General features: G+C 42.1%; 1 protein-coding gene across 6 annotated transcripts in view; it reads right to left on the minus strand.

Annotated features, from left to right (window-relative positions):
• Positions 1–224: 224 nt before the first annotated feature.
• Positions 225–21,901, minus strand: part of FGF13 (fibroblast growth factor 13) — a 492,554-nt gene continuing 470,877 nt past the window's right edge. For all 6 annotated transcript variants that reach the window (XM_043974267.1, XM_043974266.1, XM_043974270.1 and 3 more), the window contains 2 exons: positions 4,064–4,262; positions 225–2,721 (listed from right to left, as the gene is read on the minus strand). In XM_043974267.1, the coding sequence (XP_043830202.1) occupies positions 2,582–2,721; positions 4,064–4,262 (339 nt within the window). In that variant the 3' untranslated portion in view covers positions 225–2,581. The remainder of the gene's footprint in view (positions 2,722–4,063; positions 4,263–21,901) is intronic.

Consider the following 21,901-nt stretch of genomic DNA (forward strand, 5'->3'; position numbering starts at 1 on the left):
AAACACTTGTCCTTCCCAGATGTTCCCTCCTCCTCCTCCTCCTCCTCCTCCTCCTCCTCCCTTCTGATTCTGCGGCATCCTTCTAGGTGTCACTGGTGATGAGGTGTGCATTCCCACATGGCGCAAAAACAACTAAGGAACCACAGGAGTGAATGAAAAAGAGCCCGAACTCTGGACATTTGTGTTGACTTCATAGATATGAAAGGTACTTGAAGGAAGCAATGGGGTTTTTTGTTGTTTGTTCTTTTTTTTTTTTAACTATTTTGTACAGTGCTTAAGACAGTACCATGCACATGAAGTGGTTCACTATGGTGATGATGAAAGCAGATGATGAGCATGTTGTTGTAGACTATCGTATGTGAGTGTGTGTGCCCACAGTGTGTTGGTCAGAGTTTTGGAAACCTTGGTGAGAAAGACAGTAGCCAAGCTTCAGTACTGTCACCTTTGGAAGGGTCTTCCAAAGGAGGCCTTCTTTTTGAAGCACTGGGCCTGGGGATTCTGTATTACAAGACTTGCACTGAGCCAGAAGAATACCTGGCTTACTCAAACCTTTACACTCAAGCTACTCTCAGTACTAGCACTTACTGACTGAGAGGCAGCAACAGCCTAATAGAGGGCAGATAGCTTCGGCCTTCAAATTCCTGTTTTGTGGGGAGAGGAAGTGGGCCACTTCCCTCAACCCATCTAAATCCAGGTAGAAACAAAAGCAGGCTTATGCATCCACTGGTTGATTTCAAAAGTCTTGCAGATGCAGAGCAGCTCCAGGGTGATTGAGCAGGTTAGCTGTCTAAGCTTGTCAGGCTGCTCCAAAGAGCCCCTCCACATGTCTCCTAGCCAGACTCAAGGAGACCAAGAGCTCCAGGCGGCTGATTGAGCAGGTTAGCCAGCCGGCAAACCTGCAAAGTGAGCTAAGTGGGTAGGCCAGGAGGCACTGAGATTAGGCCCCCTCCCAAATGTGCCTGCATGGGCACACTGCCTGGGCCCTTTACGGAGCCCTGAAAAGCTTGCCTACATCTCCATTCCATCTCTCTAGTTATTTGCCATCTTCCCTTCTTACAGCAGAAGCTGTTTCCAGGTAAGAAGTACTCTTACACCCATTCACAAAGGGGGGGATGGTCTCTTTCCCCCTTGCCTTACATGACTAAAACTCCAAATGTGGTTACAGACTAGTTTCCAACCTAGAATCCAAATAGAGCATTTGCTCAATTAACTAGTTGTTTAGAAAAGGATATCTTAATAGAAACAGTTTATTCAGAGCATGTGTATAAATATATATATATATATATGTATGTATGTATATATGTATATAATAAGGGATAACACATGCCTCTTTTGCACAAGACAGACAGCTGCCTGTCTAGAGATGCTCCAGTTTGGGAGCACAAGAATCAACAAGGATTAATACACATAAATCAGACATGTCATGCAACTTGATGCCAAGACTCCCACTTTCTCCCATGCAACAGATAGGGCGAGCTAAATGGACATCTAACTAAACGGCAACACTTTTCCAGTAGCAATATAAGTATATGCATTTTAGAGCTAACCTGTCCTAACACTGCCATAGACACAATATTCATACATTGACAGGAGGACTTCTACAAGTAAGACAGTTCTCATCAAAAGAAAAAAAATAACAACAACACAACAACACGATAAACGACACCACTTCATTCCACAGTTCCTGTCTTTAGAATAGAAGCCACAATAATACTTTTGCACATGTTTACATATGTCTACACTGGCGGATTGCTGTTAACCTTAATGTTATCTTCCACTGACCAGGGGGTGACAAGATTTCTACACATGAGGGTCAACACAAAAACTTGACCAGGGGGCTAAACAAACCTATAAAAATGTATTGATCATCATGTGTCAAAATCACCACAGAAAACTTAAGCCTGAGATGCCGACTCAGTTCCAACCCTGAAGTAGAGTTTGATTTGAAAGACGCAGAGCGAGAGAACCATTTGAATTGGGAAATTAAAAAAAAAGGTTGCGCTATTCTAAATTAAAGAAAGAGTTTTATCAAGCTTAGATATAAAACAGTAAGCAAAGAAAAAAGACAAGATAACTGATTAATGGTTGGATTGATTGGTTTGACCCAATAAAAGTGGAAAGTTTTGAGATTCCCCTTGAAGAATGAAAGTGGTCGTTTTTTCCCCCTTGGTTACAAAGCAAATTCATATCAGCAGTGTGTGCTGTTAAGTGTTGTTTGGTTTGGTTTGGTTTCCACCAAGCATAGGCAACCCCCTGGGGGGGGGATGGGACCAGAGGCTATGGGAAAAGGGGATTTGGATACTGACTGTCCAATTTTTTTTTACCCAAAGATTGGGTTTTGTTGGCTAATCTGGGCCTTGTGATATGCATGAGCACATCATATTCTCTATTACTAAGGTATATCCACTGCTATCCAGTGGATATAGTAACTGATAAAAGGGAAGGGGAGGGGGGAAACCTATGCATATTTGGTGGTTTTTATTCTAAAATTGGCCATTTGGATGAAAGACCGCCATTAAGAATTCAACTGCATCCGGAGGTAAGGTTCCAGTATAGAGCACTTGGACTTGCCTTAACCTGGCTACGTTGATTCATTAGGACTCATGGATTTGCCACCTCCATTTAACACTCCAGAGACACTTCGGCTTTTGGTGGGTGTGCCACTTCCAGATCGGGAGAATTCGGTGAGATCATGAAGGGATGGTTCTTTGTACATAGCCACTGAAAAGCACAAAGAGACAGCAAGTGAAGTCTGAGAACATGGAGGGCACCAGACTTATCTCGAATCCCCACAAGGGCTTCAAGGCAGGTATTTTGGTGTAGGCAATAGCTTACGCTAGGTCAAATCAACCTTAGTAGATGACACAGAAGATTTGGAGGGAAGGTCCCTAGACCTGATTTTCTCAATCACCATTATTTTTTTCCTAAGGAATTTCAGATAATCTCCTTGACCTTCCTCTACATCTTTCTTTGGATGGACAACAGATAAATGAAAATACTTCTACACCTAAATCGGGATCATTAAGGTGCTTTGTGGGTGAGGCTGGGCATACTACAACATTTAAAAACATTTAATCAGAGATTCATATGAATACTTAGAACTACATACTTAGAGCCAGAATGGACCTTAAAAGCCATTTAATCCAACAGCACAATTTCACATTGCAACAAGAAAGACTGGAGAGATTTGTCAAGGTCACACAAGTTGTAAAAGAAAGAAGCAGGCTTGGAACCCAGATTCTCAAAGGCCAAAGTCAGGTTTTTTTCCCACTGCACCAAAATTCCTTAGGGAGTTAATACAGGTTTCTGAAAACTCAAAAGTGTACTTTTTGTGTCACTAATAGATCCTTTAAATAAAACAAAAAAATAACCAAAAACAGATAGACTACCTGCTACTGATGACTGACATGAAGTCAAAACTGATCTCAAAAATCAATTAGCCTAACACTGCAGAGTCAAAGTCACCCCGGATGCCATTTATGTGAAACTCTTGGTAGATTTATTTTGATATGACAGTCAATGCAAGGGACAGACTGACAATAAATGTCACATAATCAACAATTATAACAAGTGGACCCCTATTTACACAACTTCATTAAGGAATGAGGGGTTCTATATGAGTAGTGCTTCAAGATAAAAGATTGTTGTTTGTGTTGACTTAAAGTGAAAATAATGGAAATTAAGACAAAAAATTGTAGTTTCCCCTTTTCTGCTTTCTTAAGTAAAAAGATTAAGCATCATTTAAGCAAAGAGCATGGAATTAGTGCCATTTGTTCCAGCTGCTTTGAGACCTTGCTTTGGTCCACGTTGCCTAAGTGACTCCTGGAAAGTGATGTGTGGCCATGGTTGGAGAGCCTGAACTGTGGTAAGAGTAGGTGAGCAGATGTACCCAAGATTACCTTAATGGTTTCAAGTATTCTACAATGACAATAACCTTTTCAACAAATGGCTTGGTATGGGAACACTGTGTTTTACTTTCAAAAATGAGATTCACTATTAATGAAAGTATTGTAGGTTTTGCAAATACAATGTGAATCCTTAGCTTCTGGAAGACTAAATTTACCTTTCAGTGGTTTGGGAAGGAAGTGTGCTGCCGGCTTGTTTTTCTTCACATGGTTTCCTTTCATTATTTCTCCTTCTTTGTTAAGCCCCAAATACCATCCTCTGCCCGACTGCTGCTGTCTGTATATCATTGACGAATAGGTCACATAATAATTTTCAAACACCGATTCTTTGAACTTGCATTCAGGGGTGAAATGTTCCTGTGAAAACATAAACAACATGTATGTGGTTAGACACTCATGCAAAATTATTCCGTATTCATTGTCCTTCAGTGGTCCTATGTTGTCTCCTACCTAGAAAATGATATAAATATTAACCAAATAGGAAGCTGGAAAAGCAAAATAAGACAAATAATTTTGTGACACCATGCATCATTGACCATCAACCAGTTGTCTCCCTACTTGATAAGGAGCAATACAATTCCATAGAAATTGAGAAGTACCCACATTCTCTAGAAGTGTATGTGGGGAAAATGTCAAAGCTGAGACAAAACATGGAATTCAACACTCAGGGATTGAGCCTGAAAAATGAAATCTATACTTGGATACTTTATTAATTCCGGTCCAATAAAAGAAACTATAGAGATTCTTAAAGCCTTTTCCCTGATGACCCCAATGTACATTATTCAAGTAGGCCAAAGCCTGATCCAGGGAAAGGAAAGCAAGATTCAGAGGCCAAGGACCCAACTTCAATCTCAGTTCTGCTACTTTTTGCCTTTCAAGTTCATTGCAGGCCAGGGCTGTCTTTGCATGTCTCAATCTTAGCAAAATAACTGATATATAGTATAAGCTCAATAAATGCTAGTTGACTTTGGGGGGACACAGGGACCCAGTCTTAGTCAGCTTTCTCTTCACCCCCACTTGAAGATTTAGTTCAGTAACTCTCTTTCAGGGCCAGTCCAAAGGTGCATAAGACTCCCTTGTGTCTAGATCAGTGAAGTAGAGATTAAAACCACACCTATTTGAGTGTGCCTTTGCCCTCAGGGTTCTGTCTTTGCCCTAGACCATGACGTCATCACAGTAAGAGCTCATTTTAACATGGACCATCCTCAGGTCATGTCAACCAATGGAATTGAATGATTCTAGCCAATTAGCTTTGAGCAGTGTCTAAGAGCCACCTCTATTGAAGGAGAATGGGGACTGGACCACAGGAGGCTTGCTCTCTTGTTCCTGGGACACTCCTGAACTAGCCCCCTTGCTCTTCTCTCGCTCTTGGTATATAACTGTTCAGGCCTGTAAGGCCTGTAACTAGTAGGGACATCAGTCAGACATGTGGTCAATACTTTATTAATATGTGATCTTAATTAATAATAAATGCTTACTGCTAAAAATGCTATGTGACTTACTGATCTTAAATTAATCCCTTACTCCTCCTGGGTCTGTTTCCTCCTGTGTAAAATGCAGAGTTGGACTAGCGGGCCTCTAAGGTTCCTTTTTGCTCTAGACCTAGGACACAAGCTAGGATGAGATTCATGACAGAATCTTTAGCAATGAGGTTTTCATTACTTGGGCTGACATGTGAGCCCTGTACACATTCTGAAACATTCAGTGACTACATCATTCTATGACACCGTAATAATAACAATAGTATTAGGGCTCCATATTTTGAGCCTCTTTTAAAAGGGAGCTTTTCAATGTAGTTCCCTCTTTGGAGCAAAATTATCAGTGAGATGGAAAACCGTTTGGTCTAAAAGGTCATGAGACTTGAATGGGAACTTAGTGAACAGAATTACATAAACAAAATTCTGCTTTAGATAAAGCCTTAGGTTCAAGTCCAGGGCCTTCAATATAGAATCTGAGAACTATTTATAGATGTACCTCCCAGGCTCTCACTATAATAGGTGGCAAAGATAACATGATTTCTCTACTAAGTTCGAACTTTGGGACAAACTAGACATTCAATAAAAGGTGATCTTCTACTTAATATTCCTCTTCACGGTTTAACTTCCCCTTCTCACCAACCCAGAAAAAAATTATAAACAGTTCTGCCTCTTTAACTCCTTAGAGAAAATAACTAAGTACTTTCTAATCCAAGAAGAGAGAAGTAGATGGTATAAAAAATAGGTAGCTTTCTAGTGTCAATAGAGCAGAGTCCATACCATATAGATTCATGGTAATTCTATGTATTTAATGGGTCTAGAGATATTGTGAGGAGAAAACTGCTGATAAATTAATAAAAAGCAAATACAAGATATTGGTTAGGTCCCTTTCCTAGACTTTAATTTTTAGGGATTAAGATAAAAATTTAGGGGAAAAAAGATATCCCTGCTAATAATCTAAGAAAGAGAAGGTGTACAAAAAGGATTTGTAACTACCTAGGAGAATGGAAATTCTAGAAATCACTTTGTTACTTACATGGAAAATGACTGGAATTGGGGAAGGAAGTGACAGGGAGGCCATTGCAATAGTTCAGGCAAGAAGTGATGAAGGCATGAAATAAGGTGGTAGTTGCAGAAGTTGGGAGATGGGGATACATACTTGAGATGGCAAAGAGGAAGAAATTGCAGGTTTGGCGGGTGATTAGATATATAGGGGAGAGAGAATTTTAGGGAGACACTAAAGTGGACAGTAATAAGGAAGGTTAGAAGAGGACAGAGTTTGGTAGAGAAATGTATATCTCTTGTATTCATCATGTAGGTCTTGTTTCACTGAGTAGAATAACAGCACCTTGAGGCAGGTATAGTTTTTACTTTTTATATTTCCCAGTGCTAGGAATGGCATCTGGCACACAAATGTTTCCTACATGTTCATTCATCGATGGGCAGAGCTAGGGATAGAATTTTTTAGTCTTGTGGCTCTTTCCCATCTCTGCTGCTGTAAGTAAGTGGTTTCCCATGGACAGATGCTCACGCTATATGAGAAAAGAACATTATTTTTCTTTCTTTTTGCATCCAAGAATGTGTTAAGTCCAATGGCCTGATCTGAAGATTAACCAATGAGTGGTGTGAGCAAAGTGAAGAGCTGAAGAGCACCCTGCTCACAAAGTGATGCCAGGTAAATGGAGGGACCCTGAAGATGCTTCCCACACTGAGGCATTCTGGCAAATGTGAGAATGCCATCTCCCTGCTTCCAGTCAAAATACTTGTTCTGGAACATTCTGCCTATAGCTCTCCTCAGAGCTGATGCTCACCAAATGGACAGGGAAGGTCATATCCTTGGCCACACACAGCCACTTTACTCCACAGGTATAGAGGTCTTTGGAGGCCTGTGTACTCTGCCCTGCTTTCCACTGCATCCCCTACGGAGTCAAGTTATGGTCTTAAAGAACAAGTGTGTGCGTGTGTGTGCATGTGCGTGTGCGTATAAGGTATACACGTGCATGAAGTGTGGGGTACAGCTTGAGATGTGGGATGGAGTCCAAGAAGAGTAGGAGTCTGGTGAGGGTCACTTGACGAACACCTAGGAGTATGCTCTATATTTAGTAGGCTCTCACTAAATACTTGATTCAAGTAATGAATGAACACACACCCAAACCTCCAGCATTTCCTGAGCCACAAAGAAAGAACTTGGCAGGACTTAAGAAAACAAAAAAGACAATAAAGATGTTTATTATTAGGTGATCATGAGAAGTACATTTCTGTTCTGCATTTCTTTCAGAGGAAAGAAGTCTAATTTCTAGAGTGATAAATCTTTCTCTTTCTTGTAGTCAAGTCTATTGCCTTTTAAACTTTTATCATTTCTTTTTGAAATATATTGAATATTTTATCCAAGGAATCCATGCAAGTTCATATTTTAGATAGGAAAATGGAAGGCCTAACATGCTGGTTAATCTAAGAACAAAACCTAACATTCCCCCTTCCTTGTTTATGGGATAACAGTTGTTCTGAGTTTGGAATCCTGTGATCCAATAGAAAAAAAGGTGGCAGCTCTATAAGGAGGAAGCTGAGACTGTGAAATGAGAGCAGAAAGTATAGGACTTGAGCTTTTTCTAACTGGAGATTTTCAAGGCTAGTTGGATGTCCTTGATTCAGTGAGTCCATATTCATTCATCACCAATCACTTGCCTACTTAGAAGATAAGAGTATGGAAAATGATGGCAGTATACATGGCAGTTAGCATTACTAGGTAGAGCTAAAGAAGAAGGAAGATGTGAAGACAAAGGAAAGGAAGTAGAACATAACTGTTAATGTGCTGAGTAGCAGAGGTGCTGAGATGAGGAGACTGATGAATGCCAAGGTTTAAGATTCCCACAAGAGCTACTAACAAGAACAAGAAACTGAAGAAACTACAATAGCATCACAGAAGTGACTGATGAGCCTGACCTGTATGGGTCTACCCCCTCCAAATAAAAATATAGATTTGTGAATGGACTAACAGTAAGTATAGAGCTTAGTACTTTTCTTAAGGTGGTTAAAATGCTTATAGAGATCATGGAATCATAGATCTTTGGTGGGAAGGGCCCTTAGCCCACATTGCTTACAACCCCCTCATTTCACCAAGGCAGAAACTGACTTCCAGAAAAGTAAATTACTTAAGATCATTGATATAGAGCTGGAAGGAATTAGAGAGGGTATGAAGTTCAATCTCAATATTTTACAGATAAGCAAACTGAAGACAGAAGAGAAAAAGTAACTTGGGAGCACAGGATTAGACTTAGAGCTAGAAGGCTCTCAGATGCTATTGAGTTAAAACCATCATTTTATGTGTAGCAGGAGTTGGAAGGTGCACAGGAATGGACTTTTTGATGTCACTCTAGGGATCATGCACCGATTGCTCCTGAAAACTTCCGTAAACTCCAAGGACACAGTTGACTTGACGCTGAAGAGCCATATGACTAGAGATGACGAAGCAAGCCCTTTATTGGCCACTGAGTAAGAAGAGCTAATCACTCAACGGATGAATAAAAGGGACTGACTTGCCATCTAGTGCTGTCTTCTTTTCTTGTCTGCTGAACGTAGTAAGAATCCTCCCTCTTCTCCTTGGAGGAGTGAAAGATGCCCCATTACTATTTCTCCAAACTGGCTGAATGGTGAACTATGTGGAAAGTTCCAGAGAAGCTGTATCCTTGGTCACAGATGACTGGTTAAAGGAGTAATTATATGTTTTAAAATATATAAATTGTTATTGATGACTTCTTTTTTTTTTTTTTTAGTGAGGCAACTGGGGTTAAGTGACTTGCCCAGGGTCACACAGCCAGTAAGTGTTAAGTGTCTGAGGCCGGATTTGAACTTAGGTACTCCTGACTCCAAGGCCGGTGCTCTATCCACTGCGCCATCTAGCTGCCCCCGATGACTTCTTAATATTTCTAACTAGATCATTCCTACAATCCTTCCCAGAGAACCATCCCTTATAACAAAATGCAAAAGGGGAAGAAAGAGGAAACATTCCATAAAACTAACCAATATATCATAAAAATCTAATGTTATATACAATATTTCTTCATAATCCGTGAAAGAAAATGAGAGGAAAGAGAGGTATTCTCATCTATTTTTTTTTCAGGCCAAGCATGTTCATTACAATTTTGAAGCATCCATTTTTGATGTTGTTGTTACATGTAGTTATATCACTGTGTTGAATGTTTTACTGGTTCTGCATACCTCATTTGGTACCAGCTCATATAAATCTTGTCATGTTTCTCTGTATTCATCATGTTTGTTGATTCTAACAGCACACTAATATCCCATTAGGTATAAGTCCTACAATTTGTTTAGCTGTTTCCCAAATGATAGGCATTACTGCCTTTCTAATTGTTAGATTCAGATGAAGGAACCAAAATTCTGAGAGACCAAGTGACATAAGTATTAAAGGATCATACATTATTAGCTAGAAGGGACTTGAAAGCTTACTGACTCCAACAATGACATTTTACAGATTAGGAAATTGAAGTTCTGAGAAAAGAAATTACTTGGGACCACAGGGTCAAAGAACGAGAGCTAGATGGGTACTAAGTCCACGTAGTCCAGGCTTATTTTGCCCATAGCAGTAGTTTGAACAGAATTGGTAATGTGCCTTCTGGGGCAAGTTCCTTCTGTATATAACAGACCTCTACTAGGAATTTCCAAAGATATAAAGCACACAAAGAACCCAATGATGCTGAAGAAGCAAGCCCTTTACTGATCAAGCACCAAGACCACCGTATTTCAAAATAAAAGGGCTTGATCATCCATTTCCATCTCTTCCCAACAGCTAAGCAGAGCAGAGTAGGAAGCAATAAGTGTCTCCCTGGGATGGTGGAGGAAAGCTTGGTGTCCTGAACTGACTCAGGCAGGAAAAGGTAACTTGGCATACTTAAAATCTAAAACATTTCTGTGAGCCTTGGTTAGCCTAAGGAAGCTTTGGAGGAGACCAGAGACAAAGGTTACCACAAGGATGAAAGGTCTTGTGCTTTTAAATAATGATGCAAGACCTTCATTAGTATCAAAGGAGCATTACTCAAATATTAAAAAAGTATTTCACTTATCTTTTCATGACTTATTTTCTCATCACCTAAGTATAGCAAGAAACTAAGAGCTTCATTCTAGAGCTATCAAGCAATGGAGATCCCTTTGTACTCCCAAGTAAAAAATGGGGGTTTGTATATTCATGGCATTAATACATGTGCATGCGCCTTGATGATCCTGAAGAAATTTCTGAGGACACCAGGGACAAGATATCTGTAATGCTTAAGGGCTTTGTGCTTTGAGATGAAGAAACAAGCCTTTAATTAGCAGCAGTTGTGTGAAATAACTCAACTACCAAGAAAAAGGGCTTGACCCGCCATCTCTCCATGTTTTCTTTTCCCATAAGCTGAGAAGAGCAGGAATCAATGACAATCTCCCTGGAATGGTGGAAGAAAGCATAGCATCTTTTGCTGTCTCAGGCAGAAATAGAGAATTGCATATACGTACATGTATATGGATATATACATATACACACACACATATACATACATACATACACATATACATATACATATACATATATATATATATATATATATATATATATATAGAGAGAGAGAGAGAGAGAGAGAGAGAGAGAGAGAGAGAGAAGGTCCATATATGACACACTTGGTGATCTTGAGGAAATGTCTGGGGTACATTAAGGACAAGATGGCTGAGAAGGACCTTGTGCTTTGAGATGAAGAAGCAAGCCTTTAATTAGCAGCAGTTGTGTAAAATCACTCAACTACCAGAAAAAGGGCTTGACCTGCCATCTCTCCATGGGTTCTTTTCCATAAGCTGAGCAGAGTAGGAATCAATGAGCATCTCTCCAGAATGGTAGAAGAAGGCATAGAATCCATCAATATCTCAGGCAGAAATAAGGAAATTGATCTATAAGCAATATAATATATATTTCAGGGCCACGTTGAGCTTGAGCAAACTACTGAGAAAAGCAGGGGCCTGACAGCTATAATGCTGAAAGGCCCTGTGTGCTGAGATAAAGAAGAAAGCCCTTGATTACAACAAATAAAAATCACTCAGTTATTAGTGAAAGGATTTGACTCACTATGTCCCCATTGTTTTCTTTTCCCATTAAATGAACATAGCAGGAATCAATGAACCTCTCCCTGGAATGGAGGAGAAAGACTTAATACCCTTTACTCTCACAGTACGAAATAGAGAACTTCACACACAAGTCGTGTAATACACATCTGGAGACCTTGGTGAACCTGAGGAAATTTCTAGGGATCCCACTAACATGATGGTTCACATACTGAAGGGCTTTGTGTTTTGAGATAAAGCAACAAACTTAGTAGTTGTGTAGGATTACTCAGCTATTGACTAAAGGGACATCTCCCAGTGTTTTCTCAGAAGCAGAGTCTCAGCAATCAATAAGTCTCTCCTAGAAATAGCAGGAAAAGGCCCGATACCCTTCTCTGTTACAGACAGAAATAGGGAACTGCATATCCATGGCATCTCAAAGATGTGAGGAATCTAAAAGCATGCTTCTATAGGCTGATGCCCTTCACTAGTCTGGGGTTTAAAAGGAAAATACACCTACGTGGTCTTTTATACACATGAGACTTTGGTGATCCTGGGTTAAATTCCACAGATGTCTGCGAAAAGATGGTCCCAATGACGAAAAGCATTGTGCTTTAAGATGAAGAAGCATGCCCTTCATTCGTAGCTGAGTAAGATAACTCACTGCTAAAAAAAAGGGCCTGCCCCGCCATCTTCCACTGTCTTCTTTGCCATCAGCTGAGCAGAGCAGAATATAAGAGCCTCCTTCAGGTGACATCAAGAAGAGGCTAGTGACCTTCCCTGTCCCATATGGATATAAAGAATTACACATCTATCACAGGGCCCTTGGGAGCCCAAGGAAACTTCAGAGGACCTTATGGGAATCATTACCCATGTGTGGAAGGGTCTTGTGCCTGAAGATGAAGTAAATCCTTGATTAGCATTGAGTAAGGTAACTCATCTTTTAAGAAAAAGGCTTGACCCACTATCTCCCACTGTTTTCTATTCCCAAGAGATGAGCAGAGTATAAATTTAAGGGACTCTCCCTGAAATGGAATAAGAAAGATTGGTATCTTTTCCCTCTTATGATACATATATGGTACCAAAAATATTTGGGGGCCCAGGTAAACCTGAAGAATGTCAGGGAGAAGATGGCTCCAATGCTGAACAGCCTTAAATATGGAAGTCAAGAAGGAAGCCCTTTATTAGTGACTGAGTCAAATAAATAAAATAGTAAGGAAAAAGGCTGCCCCACCATACCCCAGTGTCTGAGTTTCCCATCCGTTGAGTACAGGTTAAACCTCACAGTCACATTCAGGAGGAATTAAGCAGAGGCAGGAGCCTTTCTCTATTCAAGGGGAAGTAGGAAACTATACAAATAAGGCATAGTAAAGGGCCTTAGAGAGATTAAGGAAACATTCAGGGATGCCAAAGTGAAGATGCCCCCAGAGCTGAAGGGTGTTGTGCTGTGAGATGAAGGAACAATCCCTCCCTTTATGTCTGAGTAACATCTCTAAGTAAGAATGGCAGGGGCTTGCCTCGCTTCTCCACATGTCTTCATTTCCCATCACTTGAGCAGAGCTTGACTATCAGAGCTTCATTTTGGAGGGGGTGGGAAGGGAGAGTTACCCTACCCTGTTCAAAGGAGAAACAGGAAACTGTACATATAAGGCGTGCAACACATATCAGGTGATGGTGAGCCTTAGGAGTCTTTGTGGACGACAGGATCAAGATGCCTCCAAAGCTGAAGGGTGCTGTGCTGTGAAATGATGGAGCAAACCCTTACTTTCTGCCTTAGTAACATTTCTAAGGCAGAAGGGCAAGGGCTAGCCCCACCATCTCAGTGGTTCTTCTTTTCCCATCAGCCATGCAAAATTTTCAACTCAGATCTTCATTCTTGAGGAGCTGGGCAGGAGCAAATGTCTTTTACTCTTCCAGAAAAAAATAAGGAATAACATCTATTAGGCACCTAATACAAGTTTGGGGGACTGGCAAATCTAAGGACTATTTGGGGATAACAGGGTAAAGATACCTCCAAAGTTGAAAGATGTTGTGCCAAGTCATGGAGGAGCAATCCCTTCCTTTCTGCTTGAATAACACCTATCATATAGTAGAAGGGGCAGCTAGTTGGTACAGTGGATAGAACACCGAGCCTGGAGTCAGAAAGATCTAAGCTAAAATCTGGCCTCAGACACATACTAGCTGGGTAACCCAGGGCTCCACACAACCCCTATTTACCTCAGTTTCTCATCTACAAAAATGGGGACAACACTGGAGAAGAAAATGGCAAACCACTCTAGTATCTTCACCAAAAAACAAACAAACAAACAAACAAACCAATAAAACAAAGACCCATGGACATGACTTAACAACAATAGCAGAAGAATCAGATATATAGGTAAGGGCCTTTCCTCATTAACTTAGGATATTTTCAATAGCAAAACCTCATTCTGGAGTTTTGGGGCAGGGGAGGATGTTCTTTCACAGGGAGATGCATAAGATGGCATCTAATGCATATTTCAGGGTCTTGATGAAACTAAGGAAGCTTTCAATGATTATAGGGAAAGAACAAGTCCTAAGCTGAAGGGGGCTGGGCTGGGAGATAAAAGCACAAACTGCCCCTTTTGTTCTCAGTAACATTTCTCATTTGGAAAGGAAAAACCTAGTCCCATTAGGTGATTGGGTCCTCTTATAAGCAGAACATGCCCTGATTATGAGAGACTCATTCTGTTGGGGCTGGGTAAGGGCCTTCTCTTTCTGGAGTTAAATGAAGAACTGGGCTAAGCATCTAATACAGATCTGGGGACCATTTGTAAATGATGGGGTCAATACATGTCTAAAGAAGAAGGCTGTTGGGCAGGGAAATGAAAGAGTAATCCCTACTTTTCTATCTGAGTACTATTGATCAGCTAGACTGGTAAGAGCATTGCTGGCCATCTCAGTGGGTCTTCCGTTCCAATCAACTGAACAAACTCTGCATCTGAAAGCCACATTCTATGGCTTTAAAGGCAGGGCATAAGCCTTTTACTGATCCAGGGAGAAATGCATACAGAAACTGCATATGAAAGACATATAATACGTATTTTAAGAATTCGGCACCTTGGGAACTTTTTGACTGACTCTGGCGCAGACACAGACGATTGTGGGGTTGCGAGATGAAGGAGCACCCCCTCCCTTTATATTAGATTTAGAATTATCTAATATATTGGCAAGGGCTTGCCCCGCCATCTCAGAGGGTCTTCCATCTCCATCAGCTGAGCATATCTTCCATACCAAAGCCACATTCTGAAGGTTTTAGGCAGCAGTGGAAGCCTTTCCCTGTACCAGAGGAAAATGTGAAACTACATATACAAGGCATCCAATATATAGTTAGTTTAAGGAACTTTTCAGTGATGTCAAAGTAAAGATGACTCCAGAGCTGAAGAGTGTTGGGCTATGAGATGAAGGAACAGTCCCATTCCATTTTATTTGATTAATATTTATCAGATAGATGGGTAAGAGCTTTTGCCCCACCAATTCAGGGGGTCTTCCTTTCCCATCAACTGAGCATAGATTTCATCTCAGAGCCTCATTCAGGAGGATTTGGACAGGCACAAATGTCCTTTAAAAAGGCAACAGCACATACAAGGCATCTAATACAGGTTTGAGGGTGATGGTGATCTGAAGATATAACTGGGAATGAGAGGGTAAAAATGCCACCAAAGTTGAAGGGTGTTGTGCTGTCAAATGAAAAGACCAAACCCTTCCTTCATATTAGACTAACATTTACCTAATATTTGGGTAAGGGCTTGCCCTACCATCTCAGTAGGTCTTTATTTCCCATCAGCTGAGCATACCTTGAATCTCAGAACCTCATTCTGGAGGTGTCAGGGTGGGGCCAATAACCTTCATTTTCCTGGGAACTAATGAATAAATTGCACATGCAAAGTATCTAATATAGGTTTGGGGACAGTGGAGAGCCTAAGGACTCTTTGGGGATGACAGGGTCAAGAAGGTTTCAAAGCTGAAAAATGTTGTGTTGGGAAATGAAGGAGCAATTCCTTCCACTCTAAGTAATATTTATTAGTTACTTGAGTAAGGGCTTGCCCCACCATCTCAGTGGGTCTTCCTTTCCCAGACCTGAGTAGATCTTGCATCTCAGAACCTCATTCTGGAGTTGTTGGGCAGGGTCTAATGACCTTCATTTTCCTGGGGGAAAATAAGTAACTGCATCTAATATAAGGGGACATTGGAGAGCCTAAGAACTATTGGGGGATGAGAGAGGCAAAATGCCACCAAAACTGAAGAATATTGTGTTGTGAAATGAAGGAATAATCCTTTTGCACCATAGCAGAAAAATACCTATTAGTTAGATGGGTAGGGGCTTGCCCCTCTACCTCAGTGGGTCCTTCTTTTCCATCAGCTGAACACTTATTAATGTCATTTTGGAGCTATTGCATGGGGGCTGAAGTCCTCTTTTCTAGGAGGAAATAAGCAACTATCCATGCAATCAATCTAATACTGATTTGAGGATATCGACAAGCCTAAGAGCTATTAGGGGATGAAAGGGGCAAGATGCCGCCAAAGCTGATGGGTGCTGTGCTTTGAAATGAAGGAGCAATTCCTCCCCCTCTGACTAAGTAAGGACTAGTAGTTATTTGGGTAAGGGCTTGCCCCGACATCTCACTGGGTCCTCCTTTCTGATCAGTGGGGCAGAACTTACATTACAGAACCTTAATTTGAAGGTATTGGATATGGTCAATGTTCTTCACTTTCCTTGATGGAAATGAGTAACTAAATATGCAAAACATCAAACAGAGGTTTGAGGAAATCAGTGAGCCTAAGAACTGCTAGGGTATTACAGGACGCCATCAGTGAAGCATACTTTGCATTTCAGAACTTCATTTTGGAGATGTTTAGTAGTGTGCGACACCCTTCACTGTTCATAATGAATCTATGCTAACTCTGAAGATGGCGGCTATCCTAAGGATTATTCCAGACAAAAAGATCGAGATGCCTCCAGAGCTGAAGGGTGTTGATCAGGAAAAGGAATAGCTCCTTCATCTCACAGCACAACAGATTAAAACCTATTAATTAGCAGTGTTAGGGCATGCCCCTCCATTTCAATGGGACCTCCTTTCCCATCAGCTGAGCATTCAACAGCCTCATTCTGGAGGAAATGGGCAGGGTGGGGGGCTGATGTGTTTCTCTTTTTCGGGAGAAATAAGTTATCACAATGCAATACATTTAATAATGGTTTGAGTATATTGGCAAGCCTAAGAACTGTTTAGGAATGACTAGAGCAAGATGTCTCCAGAGCTGAAAGGAGCTGTGTTATGAGATGAAGGAGCTATTCCTTGCCCCCTAACAGATTAATATCTATTAGTTAGGTGGGTAAGGGCTTGACCCTCCATCTCAGTAGGTCTTCCTTTACCTTCAGCAGACAACATGTTGCCTAAACAGAATTTCATTCTGGAGGCTGATGACCTTTATGTTTCTTGATGGAAACAAGCAAATACACATGCAACATACTGACCAACCTAAAAACAATTTGTGAATGATGGGCACAAGATGCCTCAAAAGCAGAAGGGCGATGTGCTATGAGATGAAGGAGCAATCCCTTCCTCTTGATCTGAGTGACATCTATCAGACCAATTGGGAAAGGGCTAGCCCCTCCATCTCAGTGGGACCTCCTTGCCCATCAGCTGAGAACCCGAGAACCTCATTCTGGAGTTGTTGGGCAAGGAACGATGTGTTTCTCTTTGCCGGAAGAAAATAAGTTATTATACAAGCAATGCATCTAATACCGGTTTGAGCATACTGGCGAGCCTAAGAACTATTTGGTAATGACGGGCGCAAGATGCCTCCAAAGCAGAAGGGCGATGTGCTGTGAGATGAAGGAGCAATCCCTTTCTTTTGACCTGATTGACATCTATCAGACCAATTGGGAAAGGGCTAGCCCCTCCATCTCAGTGGGACCTCCTTTCCCATCAGCTGAGAACCCAAGAAACTCATTCTGGAGCTACTGTCCAGGAGTTGATGACCTTCTCTTTGCTGGAAGAAAATAAGTTATTATACAAGCAATGCATCTAATACCGGTTTGAGCATACTAGCGAGCCTAAGAACTATTTGGTAATGACGGGCACAAGATGCCTCCTAAGCTGGCGGGCGATGTGCAGTAAGACAAAGGAGCAATCCCTTTCTTTTGACCTGATTGACATCTATCAGACCAATTGGGAAAGGGCTAGCCCCTCCATCTCAGTGGGACCTCCTTGCCCATCAGCTGAGAACCCGAGGACCTCATTCTGGAGCTATTGTCCAGGAGTTGATGACCTTCTCGTTTCTGGGAGAAAATATTTTATTACACAGGCAATGCATCTAATACCGGTTTGAGCATACTGGTGAGCCTAAGAACTATTTGGTAATGAAGGGCGCAAGATGCCTCCAAAACTGGCGGGCGATGTGCTATGAGATGAAGGAGCAATCCCTTTCTTTTGACCTGATTGACATCTATCAGACCAATTGGGAAAGGGCTAGCCCCTCCATCTCAGTGGGACCTCCTTGCCCATCAGCTGAGAACCCAAGAACCTCATTCTGAAGTTGTTGGGCAAGGAACGATATGTTTCTCTTTTCTGAAAGAAAATAAGTTATTACACAGGAAATGCATCTAATAGTGGTTTGAGCATACTGGTGAACCTAAGAACTATTTGGTAACGACGGGCGCAAGATGCCTCCTATGCTGGCGGGTGATGTGCTATAAGATGAAGGAGCAATCCCTTTCTTTTGACCTGATTGATATCTATCAGACCAATTGGGAAAGGGCTAGCCCCTCCATCTCAGTGGGACCTCCTTGCCCATCAGCTGAGAACCCGAGGACTTCATTCTGGAGCTATTGTCCAGGAGTTGATGACCTTCTCTTTTCTGGAGAAAATACGTTATTACACGGGCCATGCATGTAATACCAGTTTGAGCATACTGGTGAACCTAAGAACTATTTGGTAATGAAGGGCACAAGATGCCTCCAAAGCAGAAGGGCGATGTGCTGTGAGATGAAGGAGCAATCCCTTTCTTTTGACCTGATTGACATCTATCAGACCAATTGGGAAAGGGCTAGCCCCTCCATCTCAGTGGGACCTCCTTGCCCATCAGCTGAGAACCCAAGAACCTCATTCTGAAGTTGTTGGGCAAAGAACGATATGTTTCTCTTTTCTGAAAGAAAATAAGTTATTACACAGGAAATGCATCTAATAGTGGTTTGAGCATACTGGTGAACCTAAGAACTATTTGGTAACGACGGGCGCAAGATGCCTCCTATGCTGGCGGGTGATGTGCTATAAGAAGAAGGAGCAATCCCTTTCTTTTGACCTGATTGACATCTATCAGACCAATTGGGAAAGGGCTAGCCCCTCCCTCTCAGTGGGACCTCCTTGCCCATCAGCTGAGAACCCGAGGACTTCATTCTGGAGCTATTGTCCAGGAGTTGATGACCTTCTCTTTTCTGGAGAAAATACGTTATTACACGGGCCATGCATCTAATACCGGTTTGAGCATACTGGTGAACCTAAGAACTATTTGGTAATGAAGGGCACAAGATGCCTCCAAAGCAGAAGGGCGATGTGCTGTGAGATGAAGGAGCAATCCCTTTCTTTTGACCTGATTGACATCTATCAGACCAATTGGGAAAGGGCTAGCCCCTCCATCTCAGTGGGACCTCCTTGCCCATCAGCTGAGAACCCAAGAACCTCATTCTGGAGCTACTGTCCAGGAGTTGATGACCTTCTCTTTTCGGGGAGAAAATAAGTTATTATACAAGCAATGCATCTAATAAGGGTTTGAGCTGACTGGTGAGCCTGAGAACTATTTGGTAATGACGGGCGCAAGATGCCTCCAAAGCTGGCGGGCGATGTGCTGTAAGATGAAGGAGCAATCCCTTTCTTTTGACCTGATTGACATCTATCAGACCAATTGGGAAAGGGCTAGCCCCTCCATCTCAGTGGGACCTCCTTGCCCATCAGCTGAGAACCCAAGAACCTCATTCTGAAGTTGTTGGGCAAGGAACGATATGTTTCTCTTTTCTGAAAGAAAATAAGTTATTACACAGGAAATGCATCTAATAGTGGTTTGAGCATACTGGTGAACCTAAGAACTATTTGGTAACGACGGGCGCAAGATGCCTCCTATGCTGGCGGGTGATGTGCTATAAGATGAAGGAGCAATCCCTTTCTTTTGACCTGATTGACATCTATCAGACCAATTGGGAAAGGGCTAGCCCCTCCCTCTCAGTGGGACCTCCTTGCCCATCAGCTGAGAACCCGAGGACTTCATTCTGGAGCTATTGTCCAGGAGTTGATGACCTTCTCTTTTCTGGAGAAAATACGTTATTACACGGGCCATGCATGTAATACCAGTTTGAGCATACTGGTGAACCTAAGAACTATTTGGTAATGAAGGGCACAAGATGCCTCCAAAGCAGAAGGGCGATGTGCTGTGAGATGAAGGAGCAATCCCTTTCTTTTGACCTGATTGACATCTATCAGACCAATTGGGAAAGGGCTAGCCCCTCCATCTCAATGGGACCTCCTTGCCCATCAGCTGAGAACCCAAGAACCTCATTCTGAAGTTGTTGGGCAAGGAACGATATGTTTCTCTTTTCTGAAAGAAAATAAGTTATTACACAGGAAATGCATCTAATAGTGGTTTGAGCATACTGGTGAACCTAAGAACTATTTGGTAACGACGGGCGCAAGATGCCTCCTATGCTGGCGGGTGATGTGCTATAAGATGAAGGAGCAATCCCTTTCTTTTGACCTGATTGATATCTATCAGACCAATTGGGAAAGGGCTAGCCCCTCCCTCTCAGTGGGACCTCCTTGCCCATCAGCTGAGAACCCGAGGACTTCATTCTGGAGCTATTGTCCAGGAGTTGATGACCTTCTCTTTTCTGGAGAAAATACGTTATTACACGGGCCATGCATCTAATACCGGTTTGAGCATACTGGTGAACCTAAGAACTATTTGGTAATGAAGGGCACAAGATGCCTCCAAAGCAGAAGGGCGATGTGCTGTGAGATGAAGGAGCAATCCCTTTCTTTTGACCTGATTGACATCTATCAGACCAATTGGGAAAGGGCTAGCCCCTCCATCTCAGTGGGACCTCCTTGCCCATCAGCTGAGAACCCAAGAACCTCATTCTGGAGCTACTGTCCAGGAGTTGATGACCTTCTCTTTTCGGGGAGAAAATAAGTTATTATACAAGCAATGCATCTAATAAGGGTTTGAGCTGACTGGTGAGCCTGAGAACTATTTGGTAATGACGGGCGCAAGATGCCTCCAAAGCTGGCGGGCGATGTGCTGTGAGATGAAGGAGCAATCCCTTTCTTTTGACCTGATTGACATCTATCAGACCAATTGGGAAAGGGCTAGCCCCTCCATCTCAGTGGGACCTCCTTGCCCATCAGCTGAGAACCCAAGAACCTCATTCTGAAGTTGTTGGGCAAGGAACGATATGTTTCTCTTTTCTGAAAGAAAATAAGTTATTACACAGGAAATGCATCTAATAGTGGTTTGAGCATACTGGTGAACCTAAGAACTATTTGGTAACGACGGGCGCAAGATGCCTCCTATGCTGGCGGGTGATGTGCTATAAGATGAAGGAGCAATCCCTTTCTTTTGACCTGATTGACATCTATCAGACCAATTGGGAAAGGGCTAGCCCCTCCCTCTCAGTGGGACCTCCTTGCCCATCAGCTGAGAACCCGAGGACTTCATTCTGGAGCTATTGTCCAGGAGTTGATGACCTTCTCTTTTCTGGAGAAAATACGTTATTACACGGGCCATGCATGTAATACCAGTTTGAGCATACTGGTGAACCTAAGAACTATTTGGTAATGAAGGGCACAAGATGCCTCCAAAGCAGAAGGGCGATGTGCTGTGAGATGAAGGAGCAATCCCTTTCTTTTGACCTGATTGACATCTATCAGACCAATTGGGAAAGGGCTAGCCCCTCCATCTCAGTGGGACCTCCTTGCCCATCAGCTGAGAACCCAAGAACCTCATTCTGGAGCTGTCCAGGAGTTGATGACCTTCTCTTTTCGGGGAGAAAATAAGTTATTATACAAGCAATGCATCTAATAAGGGTTTGAGCTGACTGGTGAGCCTGAGAACTATTTGGTAATGACGGGCGCAAGATGCCTCCAAAGCTGGCGGGCGATGTGCTGTAAGATGAAGGAGCAATCCCTTTCTTTTGACCTGATTGACATCTATCAGACCAATTGGGAAAGGGCTAGCCCCTCCCTCTCAGTGGGACTTCCTTTCTTATCAGCCGAGCATCCATGAACCTCATTCTGGAGTTGTTGGGCAAGCAATGATGTATTTCTCTTTTCTGGAAGAAAATAAATTATTATACAAGCAATGCATCTAATAAGGGTTTGAAGCTGACTGTTGAGCCTGAGAACTATTTGGTAATGACAGGCGCAAGAT

This window comes from Dromiciops gliroides, chromosome X (genome assembly GCF_019393635.1).
Source record: "Dromiciops gliroides isolate mDroGli1 chromosome X, mDroGli1.pri, whole genome shotgun sequence".
Lineage (NCBI taxonomy): Eukaryota > Metazoa > Chordata > Mammalia > Microbiotheria > Microbiotheriidae > Dromiciops > Dromiciops gliroides.